Source organism: Chamaea fasciata, unplaced genomic scaffold (assembly GCF_029207755.1).
Source record: "Chamaea fasciata isolate MVZ Bird 193981 ecotype frontalis unplaced genomic scaffold, bChaFas1.0.hap1 SCAF_4, whole genome shotgun sequence".
NCBI classification, from domain to species: Eukaryota; Metazoa; Chordata; class Aves; order Passeriformes; family Sylviidae; genus Chamaea; species Chamaea fasciata.
The window spans coordinates 53,397,957-53,423,483 of record NW_027094089.1 but is presented as its reverse complement, the minus strand read 5'-3'; the positions used below and the strand labels follow the sequence as shown (position 1 = coordinate 53,423,483).

Here is a 25,527-nt window from a genome sequence, read left to right as displayed (position 1 = left end):
GACTTAGACCAACACTGGAGTTTTTTTCTGTTTGTTTCAAAGTCCAAATGCTAAAAAACAAAAATGCTGATTAGCCACTGCTTCTTCAAAACCTTCTCACTCCAGGAGAATATGTTGAAAAAACTGAGTCAAAAAAATTCAGACAAGAAGATGAGGAACTCAGTATAAATTGGGTTTTCACTGCTTTGTCTTTTTTAGGCCTGATTTGGGAAGAGTCTTTTAATGTCTTAGGTCCAAGAATAATGAAAAACAAGTCAAAAGCATCTTTTGTGCATGATGGTCATTGTTTGATGTCTAAGGGACATGCACAAGATTCTGACTCAATCTGCTTTCCCACATTGCATGACTTTTCCAGGAAAGACCTTCCATTGTTAGATTTCAAGTAGCTCGTATAGATCTTTTCTCTGAGTATTGTGTTTCTTACCCAATAACATATAAGTGCAAGTCCTACAGGTAAAAGTTTTCTCTACCAGCAGGGATTATGGTTTAGGTGAGCTGAACAATTATATACAGATTCCTGAAGTTTTCCAGCTGATGGTGGAGTTCAGTTTGGTGCATTTACACTGCTATCAGTTACATTACAGCTGTCTTGGGTACGGCTATATTGGGTGCAGTTTCTTCTGTGGGCTGCAGCAAGGCTTTACCTGACCAACCCTTGGTTGTGAGAATTGGTGGTGCCGGGACCAGCCCCATGAGAAGGCAGCAAAGTAGAAATGGACCCGGCACTGAGAACAGTGAAACCCCTCTGGGACAGGACTTTCTTGCAAATCAGCAGGTGCGGGAGCGCACGCTAGTCTTGCAGACCCTCCGTCCCCTGAGCATCCCCCGCCGACGGGGCGGAGGCGGCACTACCGGTAACTTCGCAGGTTAAGCGGACGCCTCAGTTTAAGCAGGCGCCTAAGTGGCAGCATGCCGGTAGCCTGATGAATACCCCACCCACCTCTCGCTTTCTCCGACCCCGCGCCGGGGCCACCCTGACCGCCCGCGGAGCCCCGTGCAGCGCCGACCGGCGGGGCGGCTCCAGGCTGCAACACCGCCCCGTCCTGCCCTGCCCGGCCCCTGCCCGCCCCGCCCCGCCGGGGCCGCGGTGCTTGCGCCCTCCCCGGGGCTGGGGCTGGGGCCGCCCTGCACCCTGGGGGCCGTGCAGGCTCCTTCCGAGAGCAAGCAAGGGGTGCCTGGGGCGGGCGTTCGTAAGGCGTGTGCCGAGGAGGTGTGTTTTGGGGCTGAAGTTTATTAGTAGTAGTAGTGAAGAAAGGAAAGCGGGGGGGTGGGAAAAAAGGGGGTGGAGAAGGAGGGAGGGGGGTGAAGGGGAAAAAAAAAAAAAAAAAAGGCCCGAAGAGGAGTTTCTGAAAACTTCCAAGGAACTCGCTGCTGCAAGTTCCAGCGGCAGGCAAGAGCGATGCTGGAGCCTCGGGCGCTCCGGGAGCCGGCGGCGGTGGCGGCAGAGGGGGTGACCGCGGGGATGGCGGCGGCAGCGGGGAGCGCGATGCCGGCCGGAGCCGGAGTGGCCGAGAAGAAAAAAGCTAGCAACGGCAGGAAGGGCAGGAAAAGCAAGGGGGCCGGCAAGAAGCCCGCTCCACCGGAGGAGGGCGAGGCGCCCGGGTCCACCACAGGTAAGCCCGTCGGCAGGTGCGGGGCTCCGACCTTCCGCGCCCGTTCCGCGGCCGCGGGTCCGCACGCAGCGGGCACATCCCCGGCCCCCGCCGGCTCCTGCCCGGCTCGGCGGAACCTCCGCGCCCCGCGGCGGCTGCTCGCAGAGCTTCAGGGGCGGCGGAGGCGGCGGTGCTGCCGGCAGCCCTCGGCTATACCGACCACGATTCGGTCTGCTGCCCTGTTTCCCTCCCGCTGGCCCCGAAATCCTGAGAGGCTCTCGGTCAGCTGTTGCTTTCTTCATATTCTTCCCCCCACCGCCTCCCTCCGTTTTTTTGGAGGGAGTGAGGCTATCTCTCCTGTTACAAAACACGTTTTCTGTCCCTTCCTTTCCCCAGAAATCACTTAGCATAGTTGAACAGATGGCCAACTTTCATATGGGGTATTTTGTCTAAACTTGCAGCTATTTACTCAGGGGTGATCAGAGAGGACATTTCGCTCACTTAGCACGTGTTGTTGCTCTCATGCCTCCTCAGTGTTAAGCACAAGAATTCGTGCCAGTGATACTCTTGTCCTCCGTAGGTGTCCAGAAGCAGGACCCAAAGGAAGGGACACAGCTGAGTGTGCTGCCCCACTTGCCATAGTTCCTTTTCTCTGTCAGCCAAAGCCCCAGTCAGGATCAAGACTCCTAGTGCAGTACAAACGCATATGAGTGCATCATGCTTTTCCTAGAGACCTTGTGTTATGCCCGAAAGTCTAGCAGTATCTATGGATACCTTCAGCTTTTTGCAACAGCAATGTATAGCTGCAGTTACTGATCACCAATTTCTCTGAATTCTTTGTGGGTTTGTGACAATTTGTTTTAAAAGAAAATGGGAAAAGCAGTCAATTGCTTGTGGTTTAGTTTTGGGGGTTTTGTTTGGTTGTGTATTTTTCCCCCTTTGTGTTTTTTCATTGTCCAAGCAGCCAAATTAACATAAAGCCCAGTAGGTTAAAACTTCCTAAATATACTTAAATTAATTTTGCTCAATGCATCGTGGCCAACATAGTGCTGCTCTTGACTTCAGTCATCAGCCCTCAGGGAGGATACGTGTGATTCAGCAGCAGCAGATATCCCTTTGGGCTACTAATTTTTACATCTAGCACTGCTCAATGCATCCTCTTCTCCAGGTTGTTTGGAGACAGAGCTCACCCAGCTTCTGCTCAGCAGTGGCTGTAAACAAGTTTCAGGTACACCGGAGGAGGTTTCCCTTGTTATGCCGAGATAGAGACAAGCACTTCTTTTGGCCTTCTTTTTCACCAGATTTTTATAATGCTATTCCACTAGGCAAGTGTTGTAAGCACCTTCTGCTAAAACTAGCCACCTCAGGCATTAAAACATTAAAACCTCTGATAGACTTATCTGTGACATCTGGGCTGCTTGAAGTGTTTGCGGGACTTTTTGTTTGTTTTTGTGGCTGATGGAAAACAGGAAGACAGTGACAAGTTGGACAATTTGTGATAGGAAAGACCTGTCAAGGAGAAACACATTTTCTCATTGTGCACCTCAGTTTTGTAGCATCTCATCCCATTCATGTAGGAGAGATTTCTTTGTCCTGTTGTGCAGTTCTCCTTTTGCAGTGGAGTGGGGTTCTGAGGGAGTAGTGAAAGAACCTGTGAACCAGAGGGCATATTTTTTGAGTAATCCAACCAAGTCAGCTTCTAAACTAGGCAGAGATTTTTGGGAAGATGGTCTTCTTTCTCTGTAGGGGGGAGCTGGAATAACAGGAAAATTCATGCAGGCAAATAACACCTTAAGTTTAGGTATCTAAGTGTGGTTAATTCTCACTTCTGGTGGTCTGATTATGTCTGCCATGGTGAGTGTTTTACCTGAAAATCTGAAGGGTAGCAAATGTTGATTGAGGTTCATCAGGGCAGGATTCAGATCATGCCAGCTCCCAAGGCTTTGCTAAGACTCCAGAAGGCTAAGTCTTTACTAAGCCAAAATACGCCAGTGTTTGAACCAGAAATAATCCACTTTTCTGGCCAGTGCTTACCTCAGGTCTCCAAAGCACCAGTATGTTTTTGTAGGTATGAAAAAGTACTGTCTTCTTCCATACCTGACATTACTAGTCAAAAGTTTCCTGTGTGGGCAAGAACTGAACATTCTTCTATCTTATGTAATAAAAATCCCATTCTTTCCAAGATGAGTGTATGAGGCAGGATAGTTCACATGTGTAGCTAATCCCTGTAGTCTGTTTAATGGGAAAATGAAATACAGCATAACGCATGACTCTGAATTTGACTCAGAATCAGATAATGTCACACTGGAAACGTAACACAGATTTTATCTAATCTGTTACTGAAGGGTATTATCTGGTTTGAGGGGTATTTAGAACTAGAACTGATACTTAGAAGAGAAGGAGCAGAAAGAGTGGTTAATGTAAAATGTAACAAGAGACCAATTTTGCATTTCAAGCCATGGGCTTTTATTCTCTCTGTTCAAGCATATTAGAGCTTGAATTAATTACTAGTCTACTCATGTTGATTAACAGTACTTACTGAGGACACTATGAAGGCCTTCTGACTTTGACCACAGTTTTCCTTTTTGCTAGTGCAGTTTTGTTGCCATGCCTATTGTCATTTGGTGTGTTTAGGGTGTGCAGTCTGAGAGGTTATGAAACAGTTTTGCTTTTAATTACCTGCTTTCTTTAGTTGAATTATGTCAGGAATTATCATCTTCTCTGTTGTGTTCTTGTCTACAAGATGTCTTCATTGTTGGTTTACAGTCTTCCTTACAAAGAACAGTGGCTTGCAGACAGTTTTAAGATCTGGCACTAGCACAGAAATTCTTAGGAGGTGTTCAGCTTTTTGCTTACTGCATTTTTTTCTGACCATAGCTTCTTTCAACTTAGTTTGCTTTTTTGGCTGTCAAAGTATATCATATATGAAGAAAGGATAGAAGAAAAGCTTTCATATTCTGTCCTAACTTACCCAAAAACTCCAGAACTGCTATTGGAGAAGAAAAAGTTATTGGGGAAAAAAAAGAAAGAAGGAGGTTTGGCCTTCTCCGCTCACCTGCACAGTGGTAACACAGAAAAAAAAATCTTGATGTTTACCATTTCCTAGGTGAAGTCTGGGCTCTGTTAAAAAGCTTAGGGAGGTCCATGTTGCTATGATTTCTCTGTCACTAAAATTATTTAGAGCATTTACTCCCCCTTGCTACAAGTCTTGAGTAATAACAATAAAACTGGTACTCTCTGACTTGTGTCAAGACCAGAATGACTATATTTTCCTTTAGCAGAGCACTCTGGACCATGAAAAATACAAGGCATGGAAAACTGAATAGAGAGTATTATAAATGGAGAGAAGCTTACAACTTTTCTCCAAGTTATGTCACTGAACTGCTATGCCAACTGAGTGTGCAGACAGTCTCAACAAATCTGCCGGCTGGGCTTCCTAGGGCACTGCCAGCACACTGAAAATACATCCAGCCCGGACAGAGAAAGCCTATGCAGGAGAGCTGAGGTTGGGCACCAAGGTCTCCACACTTGCCCCTCGCACAGGCACTGCTCCTGATGTAAGGTGCTGTTAGAGCAGGAGCATAGGGGCTGGGAATAGCCCTTGACCCTGTGTCAGCCCAGCCTTCTGCCTACCCCACTTTAGTGTTGGATTGTATAACATGGGGCTAGTGCGCTAAGAGACAGGAGTCAGCCCTGGAAAAATCCCTCTGTGGAAGCTATGTTTTTGTCAGTAAGGTGGGGTACCAGCACGTCAGCTCAGCCCCTTTGTCATTTCCAGACATCTTGGGGGATGCGAGTTTTCAGGTGGTTCTGCTTAGCAGAGAAGACTAGGGTGAGGTTACTGGGCTTGAAAGGACAAAGTGTGAGAAGATGTGAAGCCTTTCTGCGGAAAACACCTTGTTGGGCGTGAAGACTTGATAGTGCTGCAAACTCTGGCCTTGGGTTTTGTCAGCCATTCTCTAGTGGTAGAAAGACCAAGGCTTCACAAGGATCTGGTGCCAAAACACAGAGAAGGAAGTGGGAAGAGCATCAAATGGGTCTCAATAATAAAATACTTGAGCTTGGAGACTGCTTGACAGAAGTTCAAAAACAGCACGAAGTTCAGACAAGGTGAGTGTGGCTGAGCAGAACTTTTGACTGTAGCAGGCTTGTTTGCCAGAGGAAGAAATGGTTTCGATTGTATTAAAGACCAAGCTGCAGGTGAGAGCTTGGTTGGGAGGATTAGAGCTCAGTCTGAGAGTTGCTAAGTTTAAATAGATGCTCAATATTCATAAAGAGGTATCAGAAGACTGATCACTGTTTCAAACATGAGTTGAAGACGAGAGTCTGGGAGATGGAATGAAAGCTGTGATTTATGACAAAACCAGTCCACATCTAGAGGTGAATTCTTGCTTAGAAGGAGTGACAACTTCTTTTGGTGTTTCCAGTCCAAAATATTTATGTACTGCTGGTATGCTGGTACATTTTTCTGTGAGGAAGGCCTCTCTACCTGTGTGCATGCCTGCATTCTCCAAACATTCCACACAATCTTCAGAGCAATTTTGAGAGTGAATCCTTTAAAAAGCATGTGAGTGTATTCATGCTTTTTTGAATAAATGAGATTAGTCACCATTCAAACTTTTTTGAATTAACACTACAAGTACTACTTGACTGCAGCCATGGGAATGCAAACAGAGTGGTGAAAACATAGCAGAACAGTTGTCCAGTAAATACTGCATGTGTATAAAAAGACATTCCCTGTGAAATTAACGCAGAAACTGTTCTGAACTTTGTGCAAATATTGATGGCTGGGGAAGGCTGAACAAAATTTTTATCTTTCGTGTAGAAATGCCAAAGCCTGCTAAGCTATGGATAGATTTTAAAACTTTAACCTCCGGCAAAGCTTGTGAGCTAACTCTTAAATCTGAGTTTGTCTAATTGTAATTGTGGGCTTCTCAGATTTCTGGAAAGGTGGTAACTGAAAAGGGGGGGGGGAAGGGTTTAATGAGGCAGTTTGAAACAGCATTCATAAGTAAAAAAGAAGAAAGATCCTATGCAGATGATATTTCAGAATACTTCAGCACTCACTGTTTGAGGCAGCTCATTTTTCATTTCCTCTTCTGAATCAGTCACATAGTTTTCACAAAAACCTTTTGGGTGCTTGATTTGTGAATGCTTAGCCATGGAGGATCTTTGTCAACACATTCAACTTCAGGCACTGAAGGGGCAATGTGTTATTCTTAAAGTAAGGCGAGTTAAATGTAGAGCTGTGGAAAACTTTCTTCCAAGCATCTCCGTTCCCTGACCCCCTGCCCCCCCTCCCCCTTCCCATTTTCAATCTGTCTACAAGCATCTGATAGCCCTTTGAGGCAGGTGGCTATAACCAAAAGCAAAACAGTGGAGAACAATTGTGTCTCAGGGTGTCAGGATCTGGAAATGCTATGAATTCTTACCAAATCAGTGTTTTGCTAACATTCCAAAAGTAACAAGAGTTAATGTGCCTTTAACAGTACTGATAGTTTATCGTGTTCCGTTATGACACAAGAAAACAAACCAAGTGTCAGTATTTTTTATGAGTCATTCTAGTTGTGCAAAGAGCTGCTCGAATGTGCTTGAGTTAACCCTCAGTTGCTACCTCAAGTACACGAAGCCCTGGGTTCAGCGGGGGAGGGAGTCTTGTTGCAGGTCTAGAAAATCCGCTGTGGCAGGCTTGCACCAGCAGAGTTACGGTGCCGGGGATACGGCGGCAGCGGCGGAGCAGGGGCAGCACAGTGGAGAGAAGGGACGGACTGCGGTGCTCGCGTGCGGAGGCGTCTATGAAAGTGCTGCTTTAAAAATAGAAAACAGCAGAACTAACAGTGGAAGGGGGAAAGAGCCGTTGGTGACCGGCAGGGAAGCGGGGCTGGAGGAGGGGTGCGGGTTTTGCTGCCAGTGCCCGCGGCGGCCGCGAGGGGGTGCGGCGGGAGCGCTGCTGCCTGCGGCGTCCCCGCAGCCCTTGGACGCTTCACCAGGATCAGAGGATGGCTTAAGCAGGGGTTGATAAGCCTGTTGTGTAGAAGGTCAGTGGATGTGCAGTAAACAGTTTGAGAAGCTGTGAGGGAGACTTTGGTCCTGAAAAACACTCTGCTCTGATCTCATGCAATATGAGCCTGAAATCATCTAATGTGAGGTCACAGAGATGCTTTTCTTTTTTTTATACTCTCAGTTCTTCCTTTCCTGCCACACTTCCTCTATCCCTCTTCTTCCCGTCCTTTGTCCTTTCTCTCTTTCACTTCTTTATTCCCTTCTCCTTTCCATCCATCTGTCCTGCTGTCCTTTTATGCATCCCTTTTTGTTCTTCTTCCATACCTTTCTTTCTCCCTCCTTTTTTTTCTCCATCTTTCTTTCTTCTCTGTTATTCCTCCATCCTTTTCCTTCTTTCCCCCCCTTCTTCCTGTCCATCCCATCTGCTCTATTTCTGTTAATGAAGAAACAAAACAATAAAAGGAAAGTAAACCAAGATATTTCATAAGGGACTGATAGAGATCTTTAACATAACCTCCTGTCTGGAGTAACTCCTAGTTTTTCATTTATTCACAGAATACTACTTGTGTCTGGTTTTGTGTTTCAGGTTATGTAATTTTATGTGGGAGCATTAGATCTGGGGAGAAATTGACTGTGTTATGTAGTTTGTTCACTATGGGCTATTTGAATCCTAGCTCTGACAACCAAGTCCACAGGCTTCACAGGTCAGGGAAGAGGAAGGGGATGTTAATCCACTTGTGACCGTTCACTTGGGAGCCTTTACTCATTCTCTCTGTGCATCTCTTCTCAGGTTTTATGAGCTGATGGTCCTTCCACCTCTGTGAGCAAGGGCAATCCAGGTCAAGGAGTTCGGGCTTTGCATTCAGACGTGGACTCAGGCTGAGCCTTGCTCAATGCCTTTCTCCTCCATTAACAGCTTTCATTTCACCCTTGAGTCAACCACATGCCATGTCCTATGGCTAATGGTTAATCTCTTGGGAGACAGTTACCAAAGCATGAATGCATACCTAAGGTGACTAAACAGAGTCCCTAGTAACATCCAGTTGGGGAGGTGAAAGATAGGGGTTGTTATCACTGCCATTACTGTGAGAAGAGTTAAATTCTAAATCAAATATTGGGAAACTTTGTGCATCTTTTTGTGTGTGGGACCATATGCAGGTGTGATGTTTTAGTGGGACTGTTAGCTTCTACACTTATAGTCTATTCAGTTTTCCTTTGGGAAAGTCCATTGGAATTAGAAAAGAGAAAAAAGGGGCTGTTCTATTAATGCCATGTTGCACCTGTGTACAAAACAGCACTGAAAACTGCTCTGAGTTATTGTACTATATTTGGACTATATTTCCTCATAACATCTGAGATGAGGATTGGCATAATTTTTGAAAGATGGGCTGTCGTTCAACCAAAAGATATGGGATGAATGCAGAAATTACTGGGTGAGGTTGTTTTCTGTTACAAGGTTCTGGTCTGGCAGACATTGTGAGCCAGACTTAGTGTTGTAGATTCCAGCAGTCCTAGCCCAGTCTTTTTTTATCTTGGTACATTTTGATTTAAATGCAACTTCTGCTTAAGCATGTTGCTCATGGCATGTGAGAAGGTACTGCAAATGTACAAAAGGCTAAGTGGAAATGCTGGATGATAAGATGAACTGGGGGGAAAAAAAAAGAAACTGATGTTAAAGATGGATTTTCCTGCCTTTATGAAGCGCCAGCAAGGTCAGAAATTGGAAAACTATTTCATAGCAATAACAACAAACTGAAGCAAGAGCAGGAAGGTTTTTGAAACGAGGTCAGAGAGAGGGGTTTGAAATAGATAATTGTCCTGTTAATTCAGGTCCATTCCTAGGTGATTTGGCATTGATATGCCTTTGTTATTTTTCCCATCTGTGAATGAAGATGTCTCTCTGTCCTCATACTTAGAGTGAAGACCACCTCATCTGGGTGAGGAGCCTTTTTGTAGGAACCATTCTACCATCATCCCTCATTCTAGCTGCAAGGTCCCTCTTGAGACTCATGTCAGTTCCATAAACGCCAGAATCCGCTGGTCTCAGCAACCACTGTTCTTGATTCCATCCCCAAATTTGCCATCTTCTCTCATCCCTTCTCCAGCTCACACCTGACTATTAGAAGCTGATGGAAATAATCAGGCCAGTTTCTAGGCCTGGAACAATCCAGTTCCTAGGCAGATCTCATGAGGAGAACCAATTCTTTGGCTGCAGTGTGAGTTGTACCTAACAGTAAGATGAAGGCAGAGCTTGTTGTTAAGAGAATGTCACTTCAGTTGAACAAAAAAAGACCAGGGGAGGGGATATAATTTCTAAGAGATGTTGAGAGTGAAGTAGCTTTATCTAGGCATTTTGCTTTGAAGGTATGGAATTAATTGTGCAGCTGCTGCCAATGGCATTGCTTCCTCTTGAGGGGAGGTATGAAGACGGATTCCCAGGACACCAAAGATGGCTGAGGATTGCTTTAGTCCAAGGGCAGATCTTTAAATGCTTCTCATGGTTCATTCTAGGCTTCCATGATTTTTCCTCAAGTTGACTTTGAATGCAAGTGCCATTAAAGCTGAAGTAAGCTGCTGAGTCTATATAGCTCTTCTTGTGTCTAGGATTTTAGTTTGAGTTTTTAGTGTCTGTTTCCCTTTTGATTTCCAAAAAGTCAGACTTGTCGCCAGTGACAAATTGTGCTGCCACAGTGAGCTGAAGGTACCTCCATGGCACTGACAAGAGGGAAACATGAAAATGAGATGAAATGGCAGGAGGACATGTAATGGTTAGGAGAGATGGTGTCCACTGCTCTGCCTTGATGTTCCCTCTCAACTGCACAGATGATTTTGCTACAGGTGGTATCTGTCATTGATTTGCTCAGGGCTTTTTCCCCCCTTAAATCTGTGATGAAAGGGTTTCTTCCTGTGGGCATTTGGATCAAAATCACCAGGGGCAAGTTTTATCCAATCCCTCTTACCTATTACAGGCAGTTCTGAGGGCACCATGTCTATGTATCTCTCTGTTGTGTCCACACCTAAGCCCTGAAAGGAAAATTATCTTCCAGCTTACTTACGTAGAAGTTGACCTTTAAGGAATGCATTGAAACTCCCTGAATATCACTTGGAATATTTGCAGACTTAAGCTTTAAGTACTTTCCTAACCACTCTGGTAAATGGAACTAGCTGGGGCTGTTTGCCTAGGTCTAGGTTTTCCCTTTTCTCACCCTACACAGATAACCATAGATATATGACATCGATAAGATGTCATATACCTTAAACTCTAAACAGGCCATCCTAGGTATCCTTTGGCAAGTCCCAAAAGGGCCAGGTAAAAAATGCAGTTAAAGACGCTGAAAATTATTTAAACTGAGAATAATGAGAGGACTCCTGTCCACAAAAACTGTTTATGGAAGAAATTGATATGAGGCACTGTATCGTGTCTACTGGCCAAGAGATAACAGGCAGCAAAAGATAATTAAATTGAGCATCTAATGTTTTCTGTTGAGGTTAGTGGCTAACTCATTTGATCTGTGAAATCGGGTACCTGTACATTCAGAATTGTTTTGGCATCTTTTTCCTCTTACCCTCTTTATAACAGTAAGGTGATAGCTTTTACTCATTCTATTCTAAACTACTTAGCTTTCACAAAGACAAGGGAAACTCTTATTTTTTTTTTTTCCCCAGAGTCATGTTAGAGCAATATTAATGTAAACATGTATGTGGACTTATGCACACACATGCACTCCAGTCCATCACAACTACAGCAAGAGAGGAGTTGATTTGAATTTCAAGACCTCCTAGAGCTATATTACAACACAGAATTTAACTGTCAAGAAAAGAAAAGACTTCTTTTCTAAGACATTTTTAACTCAAGGTTCCATAAAAATGATGGAGCTCTTGGAAATACTTCCTTGGGGAGCAGTCCTGTGAAATACGCCAACAGCTGGATGGCACAAATTTGGAAAACCCTATTGTCCTTAAAGAATAGAACTGAAAGCCTCTGTGAGAAGCAGTGTATTTTCCCAAATAACCATTCTAATTCTATATTAATGTTATAGAGAGGAACAAATGCATCTTCTTTTGATAATGCAGGGAAACAAGCTTCTAATGGAAAAGCAGAAATCTCACCATGGCTCATCAGGGAAGTGTAGAAATGTCCAAAGCAGTGAGTTCATTTTGATTTTTTTTAAGCTGCAGTTGGTTAACAACTCCCTTAACAGATTAAAGAAATACCAAGCGGCCTCAGAATCGCCTTGTTTCATGGCACTTTCATGGTGTTTCTCACTATGAGTTTCCTGGCAAAGCTCATTTCATTTCAGATCAGTGCCGAAGACTCCAGGCACAAATAAGACCAAATCACTTTGGAGTTGAGGGATGAGGAACAACTTGAGGTATTTAGAACTGAAATTAGTTTGTGAGGCTATTTCCATTCAGAAAACCATGGTGACTGCTGGCTCTAAACTGGGGAGTAGATAAGATAGAAAGCATAAGACAGGATTACCCTCACAAGTGTTTGTACATCTTCTCCTAACCATCTACAGGTTAACATGCCTGTCCAGTAAGACTGCTCGAGGGTTGTCATCACTGTTCCAGTGATGGAAAGCCCCACCTCACCAGACCCTGTCCCTGCCTAGGGTTGAGCCTGTCGAGGTTTCCATCCACCTCCAAGCTCCACCAGAGGAACAAGAGGCAGCTTTTGAATCTGCGTCATACCATAAAGGCTCCCAAGCACCTCATCTGCTCCCACCGCAGCTTGCTGACCTGTAGGTCTTTCCTGTGTTGAGGGGCATCACAGCCAATGATTGTTGGTTACTTTTTTTTTTGTGTCACTCATAATCAGCTGTAGACGAAGATGGGATACTAAGCTAGTCTAGCTTTTTGTGTGATCAGAATGGTCATTTTTATATGTGGCAAAATATGCTTGAGGATGAAGTGAAGACTGGGCATGTGGGCCTGCTTGACAAGGGAAATTACTGGGTATGGAGGGTTTTTCAAACAAGAGGGGAGGATATACACTTGGCCAGGAATGACTCTACCAGCATTTCAGGTCACCTTCCTTAAGCAGTTGTCTGTTTCTCATGTTCTCAGTGCTCTCCTTCTGTCCTGTGTCTGCTATATCTCTTTCCCCAGAACCACCATCCGCATTTCTAACTCAGTTCTTGCCTGGAGCATACTGTATATAATATTTCTAGGTAGGAATATGGGGGTGGAAAGACCACATGAGGTCATAAAATTTTTGTGGAGTTGCAATTTGATCCAAAAAGTGAATTACCAGGTGCTTCTTCAGACAGGGATTGGGGGGTTATATTTAAATACGTCATTTAGTAAAGCCTTTTATTCCAGAAGATAATAAATTCCATTTATTCTCTAAATGTGCATTTGTTTTACCATAGCATAATTCTAGGATAATATTTAAATTGATCAGTAGATTGAACTTAACAAATTAAGAACTTTTAAAAAAATAAGGTAATGCTACATATATTTTTTTCCTAAGAAATAGGATTTTACTAGAATAATAAAACCTTAAAAAGGAAATACATTTCTGATGTCTATTTTCATAAATTTACCTCTACATTGCAGAGAAATGGGAGAGGAGGGGCACTGCTCCAGTAATCAGTCTGTGAACTCCCTGGGCCAGGGTTGATACAGCATCAGTCAGTAGGCTTTCATCATGATGGGGTGGCAGAGAAGCTTTGTAGCACTCTGCAAATGTATCTACTGTTGCCGAAATTGTTATCTCTCAGGGAACCTTCTTGTAACAGAAGGCTCCTATGAAAGGGCATTATTCTCCTGTAAGCTGTAAACAGGGGTGCAATTGGTCATGGCTTAGCTGGGAGGATGCTGGGTCTGCTCTGCAGCAGAGAGGGCTTCTGGAACACGGGTTGTGTTTTATTTCTGCTGTGTTTCTGAACAGAACCGCTGAGCGCTGCTCCCCTACCCCCTTGTTCAGGCATTCAGCAGGAAGAATCAAATGCAGACAAAAACAGCTTGGAAGGCAAGAGTCTGTGGTCAGTGGTCTGCTTATGCAGGGACACCTGGAAGGCTCATCCAAATGAGCTTTTAAAGCACATACATTGTCATATTGGATCACCACTTGTGTTTTTTTATTATTTTTACCTATTAACCAGAGAGAATTAAGACTACTTTATTTCTGAATGTGTGTCCTCACCAGAGTGTAAGTACTTTAGATTCACACTTTGCATTAGTTCAGCAAAAGTTTTGAAGCCTGTCCTTGCACCAACAGCCCTAAAATGCCTTCCCCTTGCTGATGAGTCCAGGATAAGTTTCTAGTCCTAGCCAGACACCCAGCCTGCAGTGGTGCTGTGATATTACACGAGATGTTACCCAAAGACAGCGAGAAGTCAGATTGAGACCATGTTCAAAGGGATGGGAGAAGTGTTGGAAAAGCAGGGACAGAATTTGTGGGGCCGGATGTTGGGCAGTGGGGAAATGAGTGAATAGAGAGGTCCTTGGTGGAGACCTAAAAAAGGAGGGAGGAGAGTGAGAGCAGAGAACTTGGGGAGCAAGATGTGTCTGGGAGATAAGGCTGCAGGAAGAGTAGGGGAGAGGCACACGGTCATTTTTGACTCAGTGGGAGACCGGAAGTTGGGAAAGGGGGGAATCTGAGACGTGACCAACCCACAACAAGGATGGAATGAGTGAAAACAGAGAAGGAAAGTGGCCTTGCGAGAGGAGGAGAAAAGGCCGTCAATACAGATGGTGTTGGGCAGCCTTACTTCCCCTGGGGTTAGCGAGCGAAGTGACTTCATTGACCACCCTCATCATCTTTTCCTCGCCTGCTTAGCCATGCTGTTGCCATGCAGTGACCATGGCAACCCAAGTTTCTGACTGGCTGTTCTAGGATGGTAGCTGTAATGATAGCAGTAGTGAGTATTGACAGAGGGGAGGAGAAGGCAAGCAGCTGTGGAGCAGGGGAAGTTGCCCGAGTACAGTAATTGTCTTTGGCAGGTCAAGGGTGAACCATGGCCTGCGGGAGCTGTACAATGCCCAAGGCTAGCAAAGTGGTGTTATAATAAACCCCAGATGTTTCCGCCATTTACAATGTATATGTTATGTTTAAACCTGAAAATGCATCCTAGGATCTGGTGGGTAGGGAAACAGTTATTAGCTGCTTGGAGATGACTTGCTGGTAATGTATCTGTTCCCCCTTGATATTAGCTGTTGCCTGTTTAAAATATAAATCTTCTAAGCAGAGACCCTTGTGAGCAGCTTCTTCTGCCAAGCCAGTGGTTCCATTTGGCTTCACAAGAAAGAGCATGGTTCTCCCTGACGGGTTTCTGGGAGGCTGCATCCTGGGCACTGCAGCCCTGCGCGCCGTGCTCACAGCCAGCCTGTGTTGGTGTGGGAGAGGCACCGCTGTCAGGCACGGGAGTGCAGCCAGCCACAGGTGTGTAGAGAGCACTTTTTAATTTCCCCGCACTAATTATTTTAGAGCTGGGAGCCAGAACCCTTGTGGTACGTCACGGGCCACAGCACAACTTTGAATAAGTGTTTAAGAGAGGGACAGGATTTAACTGATCAGGCTTTTGTGCCAAAACAATTGCTTGTCTATAAGAGCAAATTAGTCAGCTAAACTGTGAATTTGTGGCCAAATGGTTGCTTTGCACAGTCCCTCCAGGTGATCAGGCCTACAGATGGTCCAGGCAAGGCACTCAAAAAATTAACAATTAAAATGAATGAGTTCAACTATGGGAAGGCCTGGAGTAGAGGCTCCTGTTCAGAGATTAATTGTTCTGAGGGAATTATACCAAAGCCACACAAATTTGGAAGCGACATTCTCACTTCAATGTTTTATTGGATTTAACTAATCCAAGAAAAATGCACATCTTCAGCAAATCCTTAATAATTCCTCACACATGTCCCCTGCCTGCCCTTACTTCTCTGTCCACCAGCCTGCACTGTACCACATTCATGCATCTTGTGGGCACTTGGGGTACAAAAGGACTTGTCTGGACCCCTCACTACAGGGTGCATGTTGTGAGGCTAGCCCTTTGTGCCAGTAGTGGAAGAGGAGTGCTTTAAGATAGGTTGTGCAAAACCATTGCTGAAGATCAGGTAACAGTTTGCAAGGAGAATGGCCAGAAATGGAGTCCTCACCAAGACGCACCAGTGCTGTGCTGAGAACCCTTTTGCCCAGGATACCTGCGATGTGTGGGAGAGTAGAGGAGTCACATTACACAGCATTTGTCATGTCGTGATGTAGCTTTTGGGTCTGCATAGAAATGAATCTTGGGGCTTGGGGAGAAAACTATGCTGATTGTGAGGTTTTGTTGCATTTTTCTCCCTTATTTTCCGTTGCTATTCCAAACAGTCCCTGTTCAGCTTTTGCATCACAAGTCTACTGTGACTTCTATTAAAGGCGATGTCTTTTCTTCCTGAGCTTTCTTGTCCTCCCACATCCCACAGGCCTGCTTTAGAGTGATATTCTTGACTGTTTGCCCTGATGTACAACTCCCTCCCTAGACATCCAGTATTACAGTATTTCACATCACACCTCATAAGAAGGGATCCAATACATGTGTTCTGCTAGGCAGAGTGCCTTCCTTCATGATGATGTGAAGGACTCTCCCTGCCTTCCTCTGATTCACTTGGACTCAGAGTGGTGGGTGAAGAACCATTCATATCAGTAGTTTCTAACATGATACTCCAGTTTAAAATGCAGTTAAGCCATGTCAGTCAGTATGAATTCAGTGCCTGAGGTGGCCGAGTGTAAAATGACCAGGGTTGTGTGAATTCATATCCCATCCTACTAACTAGCTTCCCCACATGGAAAGTCAAACATGTAGAATGTTATTTGCCTGAGATCTTTTTTGAGTGTTATCAGACTTATCTGTTTTGCTGATTGCAAAAAGGTTTGTTTTAGTGTTTTTCATCTAATTCAATGTGGTGACCAAGTCACAGTGAAATTGCTGAACAAGAGTTAAAACAGGAAAAAAAAGTATTTTTCTCTCTTAATCTATGCCTAAAACAGAGGTGACTTCTTTTTTTTCAGGATGTGATAACCATTTACTCAAATGTGACTCATAAAGTCGCTCCTAGTACTTAGTTGTTTTGATCCTGTTGAGTCTGATTTCAAAATATGTTTTAATAAAATTTCTGCTCTTCTTCTCTCTCAGGGGTCTGGTAGATTCAACTGATGCCAAATCCTTGTCTTTTTCTGTATTTTGATCTTTATCTATCCCTCTTCAGAATAATTAATATGATAACTAATACATCAGATAGCACATTATTTCCAGCCTAAAATTTACAATGTAAGAATTTATATTGTTCTTATAGAGATGGAATATCCTCAGAACCTGGAAAACTGAGTTATCAAATTGAAATTAAGGGCTATGCTTCATTATAAATAAGGGTTAGAATTAGTACAAATAAGAGTAATTTGCTTAATTACAAATAAGAGTTAGAAGCCAGTGACAATCTTTCTCCTTTTTTTTTTTTCTGGAGAAAGAACCGGGTATAAGCAAAGGAAAAGATGGTTAAAACCGGCTGTTTAAGTTCAGTGCTTCCTCTGATTACTTAAATAATGTTTTGATTTGGGAAAGAAGCCATGGGGATAAACAGGTGTCAAGCATCTGAGCATGAATGAAAACAATGCCATCTCCTGAGCACTGATAAATACTGAGAAATTAAATTATTTTTAAATTTATTTTAATTTTTTTTTTTTTAAATCTACTGAGAAATGTTAGGATGAAAATATTGTGAGAGAGAGGGTACCTGGCCCTGGAGCAATTTGCCTTTCTGGGTATGGAAACCTTGGTTTCCATGATTATATTCTGTGTTTGGTGTGTAGTCAGTCAACCCTGGATTGGTCTGCAGGGGCTACAGATGGAGGTGCCATGCACTTCCAGCGGAGATGATCACTTTGTTGGTGATTTACTGGATTTAGATCCTCTTCTGTTCTCTCTGAACTCATGTCAGAGTTGTTGCTGAGAATCCCTGAACACGCAGTGTGTGCTCGCTTCCTCTTCTTCCATTGCAAATAGCTTGATTTTTCCATAGGCTTCAGGAAAACATTAATTTGATGCTGTTTTTCCTCAGTCTTTGGTCTGTTTACTACTGGAAATTCATGAAGCTCGTGGAATTAGTAATATGTAGAAATATCAGACCTGGAAATAACATCTTCCAAAGTCCAAAGTGTGCCTTAAATTCTTTCCAGAAACATTGATTAAAATGGAAAAATGTGGTAGACTTTCAGTGTAATTATACTGTTGGGGGTTTTTGTTATGTTTTTCAGCCATTGTGTTTTATGACATCTTTCAGTAGCCAGATACAGATTCAGAATCTTTGAAAACAGAATGCTTATCATCTACGAAGTATTTTTCTCTGTTAATTGTTAATCGTTTCTCCTAACAAGAATGGTGTCTGGCTTGGTTACTTCCTACATAGAATTCCTTTTGCAGCCAGAAGGGGGACTCAGGATATTAAATTTCAGCAAATGCGGTGAACTTGAACTTGATGTACTTTTTCTCTGAACATTGTTTTCCAGTACTGTTGTGATTCTTCCTTGGCTTCTTCCATCAATCTTTTATGGCTTTCATTGTCATAGCTTTCATTATTACGTACTTAGCAGTGTTGAAAAAAATTTGCAGAAGAAAATACTGAAATGGACATTTGGACATGTCTGGAACCAGGTTCCAGTCCATCAGAAAGTGGTTTGGTGTATCGCTTCTTTGTCATTCTTTGTCATCACAGGAGTTTTCAGCCCATGGGTTGCCGCATCTCCCCAGGGGTATATCTTCCCTCCAGTGTGTCAGTAGGATCCCAGATTGTAATTAATAAGGGAATATTCTGGCTGTTGTGATACCCAAACATAAGAGTGCATGAGACCCAAGAGAGAATCCTGGTCTGCTCAATGGACTTCAGATCATCGTCCAGCTCATAATAGAAGAGAATAAATGAGCATTTCTAAGCTGAGATATGCATGTTGTTTCATGCGTGGTGGAACAATCTCTAAGAAAATACCCAGAAGTAAAAAAAAAACAAAAAAAACAAAAAAACAAAAATAAAACAAAACAAAAACAAAAAAACAAAACCAAAAAAAAAAAACAAAAACAAAACAAAAAAACCCACCAAAAAAAAAAAAAAAAAAAAAAAAAACACACACACAAAACAAACAGAAACCAACCAAACCAAAAAGAACCACCAAGAAAAAAAAAATCCACCAACCCTGTAGGAAAGTGTGTGGATACATTATTTTAGATAAACAACAGATTCAGCTTTTGCGCAGTACCAACGAGTGAATCCTATCTGTCATTGGGTTTCTGGTGAGAAAGGCCTGTTACCTGTTTTCTTGTCACCTTGCAGGACTGAGTCTTACAGGAGACAATACACCTGGCAGTTCTGCTGCTGGGATTGCATAAGTTTTCCTTCTAAACCCCTGTTTTTTGAAACCCTTTTAGGATCAAGATTTTATCTCTGAATTTTTTATGTATTATGAGTTTCATTCTCATGTCTTCTAGAAAATGTGGACAAAAGAGATGACTGGCAACCCCCTAAAGTTCAGCACAGTTGGGGAGAAAGTTATGCATTCTGCCTGTTGTGTGCTATTTCGAGCGAAAATCTAGACTGCAATTTGACATGATACCATCTTTTTAAGATAATGTGGTTTTGTTTGATTTATGAGACTGGTCTGTGGGAGACATTTTGTTTTGTTGTTGGGGTTTTGTTGGTTGGTTTGTTGGGGGGTTGTGTTTTTTCTTTTTTTTTTTCCTCTTTTTTCCCTTTTCTGTTTTTCCTTTTTCTCTTTTTCTCTATTTCCCTATTTATTTTTCTGTTTCTCTTTTTCTCTTTTTCTATTTTTTTCTTTTGTCTTTTTTTAAGTTAAAGAAAGGAAAGACTGGCACCATGTAAGAACTAATTCAAACACTGTGCAAATAGTTCCAAAGGGAGATTTGAACCTGTTTTCATTCTTGATGTCATCTAGCTTGTAAAAGCATCTTTCCTGTGCCTGGTAAGGAGCAGCCCCTCGACTAACAGATGTTGAAGTTATTTACTTCAGATAGCTTCAGAGAGGCATAGTGGCCCCATGTGATGAGGCTGGAGAATTTATTTTATTTCTGGTTCTCCAAGAAATAGACAAGCAGCCTGCTGGGCTGCTGCAGCATGACGCCAACACCACTGGGTGGGAACCTTCTTGCTTTTCCTAACCTGGACTTTTTGCTGAGGAGTTGTGTCAGGGTACTCTTATGTGAGACTGTCTATTCTGTTATTACGGTAAGAATTATGTAGATGGCTGCCTTCCATGCAACTCACCAGTCCAAACCTGTACAGAGCTGGTTTGAGGTCTGGCATGACTCTGTGAAAGCAGTTTTGCTGCAGATTGATTTGAAATTGTTCTGTTAGTGCTTTTCAGTAATTTCTCAGCAGCAGAAAGTTCATTTTATGCTGCATGCTATGTGTATACAGTCCACATGATTCATGACTGAAGTTGGTGCCTTGGATAGGAAGCAAAAGCAAAGGAAAAGTTTCCTGTTGCACAAATTACAGCGAACTGAAACTTCTAATAGAAATTATATGGAACAGGTAAACTACAGAGGATGACATACAAAAATCTGCAGCTCAGTAGTAGAAAAATTATTGTGTTGTACTCAAGGCTATTTTTCCTGAGAATGAAACAAAATGGAGGCTAAGAAAGTGATGAGACATTGGTATCATCAGTTCTTTTATGCAGAATTTATGATCACATTGATATCTTTTTACCCTGAAAGCTGAATGCATGTATGAGTGTTAACACACAAAGTCATTGTCATTAAAGTCAGATTTCTTGATGTTACTGAAGCAGAGAAAGTGTTGCCTCTAGAAAGACCTGTTAGGACTAATTTAATCCAGAAGTTTATTGATTCAACTGAATTTATTAAGGAATTGATTTTAATGTGAGTTTAACCATAAATCAGCTTTTAATCAGTTTAAATGTGTTCACAGTGAGACTTTGCATTGGTTTAAATATAACTGATTTATGTTTTAATTAGATCCCTGCAAATTTGGATATAGATAAGGTCTCTATTTCTTCCCTTCAGTAAAACTGTAGCACATTTCTCCATCTTCTGCGGTTAAAGTCTAGCTGTAACGAATCAATGACAAAGCATTTTATTTTCACAGGGCCGGAATTTTACCTTAGTTCTGTGCTGGGCCTTCAGTTCTTATCATATAGCAAATAAAGCCCTGGATACTGGAAAATTGATATAATCAATTTTCAGGCTGTGATTTTATCCAAAACTGTGACACACAAAAACCACCTGTAAGTTTAAAAAAAAAGTAGTGGAGGAAGGGAGTTTTACTTGATTTACTATGTCTTAATTCTTTTTGTCCGCTGTCTGTTCAGAATTTATGTGGAATTTATTCTCCAACTCCTTTTTAGCTAAAATTTACCATATAAGTGCTGTTCTACTAATGGAGACTCTAGATTGGGGAATAAGGCTCGGTAAATTATACACATTGCTTACTGCCCTTCATTTATTTCAGCTGATCCACAAGGTCCACTAGTGGCTTCTACGTAAGGAATGTCATTCTTGTACAATAAAAACTGTAATTCTTCCTTGACAGTAGCTACTGGTGGCCACAATCACAAGGGTTAGAGTGTTAAATAATTACTGTTTGATGCATATTTTTGTCTTTTTCAAGTACTCACAGATTTTTAAGGCCATTGAGAGATCTTGACAAAAGTTTGCCTGGCAGCATGGGTTACATTGTTATAGACCAGAGGCTCCAGGCTGGACTTGATGGCCTGGAGATCTGCGTCACAGTTTTTCTGTATTTGTGTGAAGATTCCACCCCTGTATGCATCACTACTTACCATTCAAAGACATTTGCCACTATGCAACTCCCGCCCTTATTGTTGATCTGGAATATACTTTAAAAAGCCATGAAATTTTCCCTACATAATTTTTAAACTTTTACCTATAGTCCAAAACCATTTCAGAGGTGCATCATTTGTCTTGTCCCTCCTCCAGTGATTGCTGCACCATGGCATGTTTCTGCATGCTTTACTTATCATGTGGTTATGGATTTTTTGGAGACTGGCCTTTAAAAGGATCTCGAATCTCTAATAATTTAGCCAATGGTGAGATTTCCAATTATGTATTTTTGCAATCTGTTCCCAATTGCAAGTATTTAGCAGTATTTGTTAGAATTTTTTTCAAGTTCTCATTTGTCTGAAGATAGCATGTGCATTTTCAAACAGTTGTGACATAAATGCTTCCTTTTCACTGCATTTTCCATTTCTGATTTACCATCGGCCGAGTATAAATGTGGAGTTCAAGTATGTTGGAAGTAAATTATATTGAAGGGTACATGACGAGATGTCTCTGCCTACTGTGCAAGTCCATAATGTTAAATACTGCCATGTTTAAATTTTTGCTGGGCTTGGTTTGAGCTCATGATTTTTTTGCAATGCCCAGGTGTATCCAGTTCCCTGGTTCCTGAAATGGGGAAATTGCTTTCTGTCTCATTGGCTAAAGGGTTTGCACTCCTTCTGCTAAAATAAACAAACACACCCACAAAAGGAAGATTTTTCCAGCAGACTCTTCTGAGTGATGGCCACTTTGTCAGCTTCAGTGACCTGGACTAGTTCTGCTGTGTTCCTGGGGAAGAACACATCTGTTTGCTTTGGATGTGTCACTTCTGGAATTGTCAGACTTTGTGATTTTTCCTTTAGTGTGCAGGTACAAAGGCAGTCATATTTCAAATTGAGTTAGGAATGGAGGCTTCAGTAAGACCTCCGTTCCTTTTCGATGTGGTAGAGATTTAGGCAGGCAGGCAGGCAGAGGCAGGGAGCATTGATTTTTCAGTTGTTATATAGATGGGATGGGGCTGGCATGTCCTCTGCTCTGCCTGTAGTCAACACCAGGAGAAAATTACTAGAAAACCTTTGAGGTTGCAGTGGAAGAACTACTCTTGCTTTCCAATCTGTGCAGTCTTTTAGTACACAGATGTTCTTGTAGGCCTACATCTTTCTACAGCCTGTGCTGAACACCCACACGAATCCTAGAAAGAGAGTCTTGCTAGGAGAGCTGACCACAAAGAATTTAAATGAGAGGAGGAGAAGGAAAGTGGCAAATGAGGAACCATACCCACAGTTTTAAGTCTGACTTATGCATAAGCAAATCAATGTCATGAAACTTTCAAAATTCTTCACACTGCTGTAAATATTTTATGCAGCCAGTAATGCAACAGCAACTTCTTCATTTTGATGTTCCAATTAATTTTGGTTTTCCCAAATTCACTTCTAATATTTGATTTTCTTTCTGTTCATGTCAAGCAAGCCAGCAGACAGGTTTCAGCTTAGGTTTTCCACCCTCCCACCCCAAAATTTCAATATGGACAAGTGGTTCTTTGCAGGGAGGAACAATAGCAGACAAATGAACCTTCTAAACTTCCAGTTGTGCCTTGGGATATCCAGACATTTTCTCATCTAATTTTTGAAAAGCATTGGCCTCTGCGTGAACTTTGTGAGAGGGAGATTGTTTGGGTCTTTGGAGAGTCAATTGTTTTGGGAAATTCCGTTTTGATTCTTCCTGTATGTTAATTATTCATTCCAGTGGTTATATCCCTGAACTCAGATTACTTGTGTGTCCTTACTGGTGTTGGCAGTGACTAGCTCTGTAAACCCATGCAGGGGAAGATGATTTGTGGTGACCTACTGAAGTGTCCTGGGGTGACTTTATGATGCTTGTATCCCCAGTTGTCTGTTCTGTTTATGCTGGATATTAAGTTCTACACCTTGAAGACTGGTTCCGAGAGCAAAAGGGGGAAAAACAAGAAGTGTACAGTTTTTTTTTCAGAAACTGCAGTTGCTCTTCCACATCCTTCACATGGGCTACATTGTCTGCAGCACTGACAGCGAGAGACTAACTCCTTTGCTTTCTAGTTAGTTTTTGCTAGCTGAGGCAGAGAAGTTCCCTGGACTGTGGGATTTTTTTCTTTTTCTTGGAACTATTTAAATCAGTTCTGGACTGAAGACCCAGAAGAATGCCGGGAGCTCACCACCTGTGGCCCACTGAGGCCCAGGACAGCGTTTTCCAGTGCTGGAAGGACCAATAAGAGACTGAGCCAGCTGAGCTACAACCCACAGCAAGGACTTTCTCAATTGTGCCATCTCTCTTCATAACAGCGAGAGGTTTTATTGTTTCATGTTACCCATTTTTTATGCTTGTAAACACTTCGCTTGTTGAATAAACAGGGTTTTTTCCACTTTTCTCTAAGGAAATTTTTCCTCAAACTGGTTGGGGGAGGGGCCACTTGAATTTGCTTTTTAGAGGGACCCTCCAAAATTTGCCCTAAACCAAGACATGAGGTAACCTTCGTTCCATGTTCTGGGAATTGCCTTCTGACAACCATTTCCATTGTATTTCACCTGTCATGGCACTCCCTACTCCCTGTGTTTTAGCATTTTTTCATAAGACATCCTTTTGGACAGGAGGTCCTTCTGGTTTTCTTGTTCAACATGGAAAATTATTTTAATACTGGTAAAGCTTATGTGAACACTGTGACTATAACACTGTCTGACATTATGTAAATTCTGCTTGACACAGGGTGTTTCTCCTATGCATATTCGACTCATCTCTCACTGGTGGAGTAGGGACCACGTGCCATACTCAGTGAGGAATATCTCTGACAAGGGATGTAAAAGTGTGCTGGCAGTGTTGCTGGATGTGTATTGTTATTCCTTCTCTTAAGACTTCCACAGCCTCAGGAGGAGGAGGTTTTTTTAGACATCCATGGATAGATCTGCACTGGCCAATTTTTTGGCGGGGGCATGGTACACTTCATCTGTGAAGTGGAACTGTTGTAGAATCAGAAAATGCTACAAAGCCAAGCAAACAGTAAGCCAGAAGCAAAAATGGGCCTCTGTGACTAGGATCAGAAGAAAGCCATGACTCATGTCCTTTGCATGTGAGAATCCCAGCTTTACTGGAACGTGTGAAGAGAAAGAACATGGTGGAGAAATGCTGAAAGGGTGGAGAAGCAACCGGAGGCCAGAGATAAAAACAGGAGTTACAAAATATAATATAGTTCATAGGATTTTAAAAGCTTACAGGATCTGACACACAACAATCTCTGTGTTTTCTGATGATGTCAAAAGAAGAGTGAAATATGAATATGAAATGTGAGAGGTAGAGGAGGATATGGATGCAGCACTTTTGAGATCCTGGACTAAAAGGCTAAAGCCCTAAGGAAGCTATTTAAAAAAGTAAATTCCACCAAAAAGAGAAAAAATAAAAGGAAGTTGCCAAAGAACTGGGTTTTCATAATTAATGAAGAGAAATAACCTCTTAATTTATACCATTTGTTTGGGTTTTTTCTTCCCAGCATGATCTTAGGGCACACCAATGTAGCTACAGAAGTACCATAGCTGAGATCCAAAGTTTAAGTTTTCCATGCTTCTCAGTCCAATATCTGCTGAACCTTACAGGTTTGGCCAAAAAGCAAAGGCTGAGACCCAGACAAGTTACTAGTGTAGTTGCAGCCTTTGCTTTTACCTGGTTCTGTCAGCTGCACTGCCCTCTGTTTCATAACTTGCTGAATGGCTTTTTTTCAAGAAAAAGTAGAAATTAGTGCTTAACATTCTTACATTGGAGAGCAAACAAGAGAAAGATATCTATGTATGATGTGGCAAACTGCACTTCCTTCCTTCATCTGATTTCAAGGCACATAACCTGAGTTAAACTTTTTCAAATCTGCAATCCTGAAATTCAGCTCCTAAATCAAAAGTGGCTTCCTGTGAAAAAACAAAATTAAAAATTACTGAGTACTTGCGAGTGCCCTTGAAGTCCATGGGATTTATCCTGTATGGTATTTTTGTGCTTTGGGTTGCTTTAATTTTAGTGTTCAAGTAAAGATTCTGGAGTCCCTTTTTGTGCACTCTGGTAAAATATGAACCTGCAGGCTCTTCCATCAACTTTACAAGCTGTTTTCTCTGAATCACTTTTTG

At 42.5% G+C, this 25,527-nt stretch overlaps 1 protein-coding gene across 2 annotated transcripts in view; it reads left to right on the top strand.

Moving 5' to 3' along the window:
- Positions 1–1,317: 1,317 nt before the first annotated feature.
- The window catches only part of NRG1 (neuregulin 1), a 177,254-nt gene continuing 153,044 nt past the window's right edge, over positions 1,318–25,527 (top strand). For both annotated transcript variants that reach the window (XM_066181600.1, XM_066181602.1), the window contains exon 1: positions 1,318–1,613. In XM_066181600.1, the coding sequence (XP_066037697.1) occupies positions 1,400–1,613 (214 nt within the window). In that variant the 5' untranslated portion in view covers positions 1,318–1,399. The remainder of the gene's footprint in view (positions 1,614–25,527) is intronic.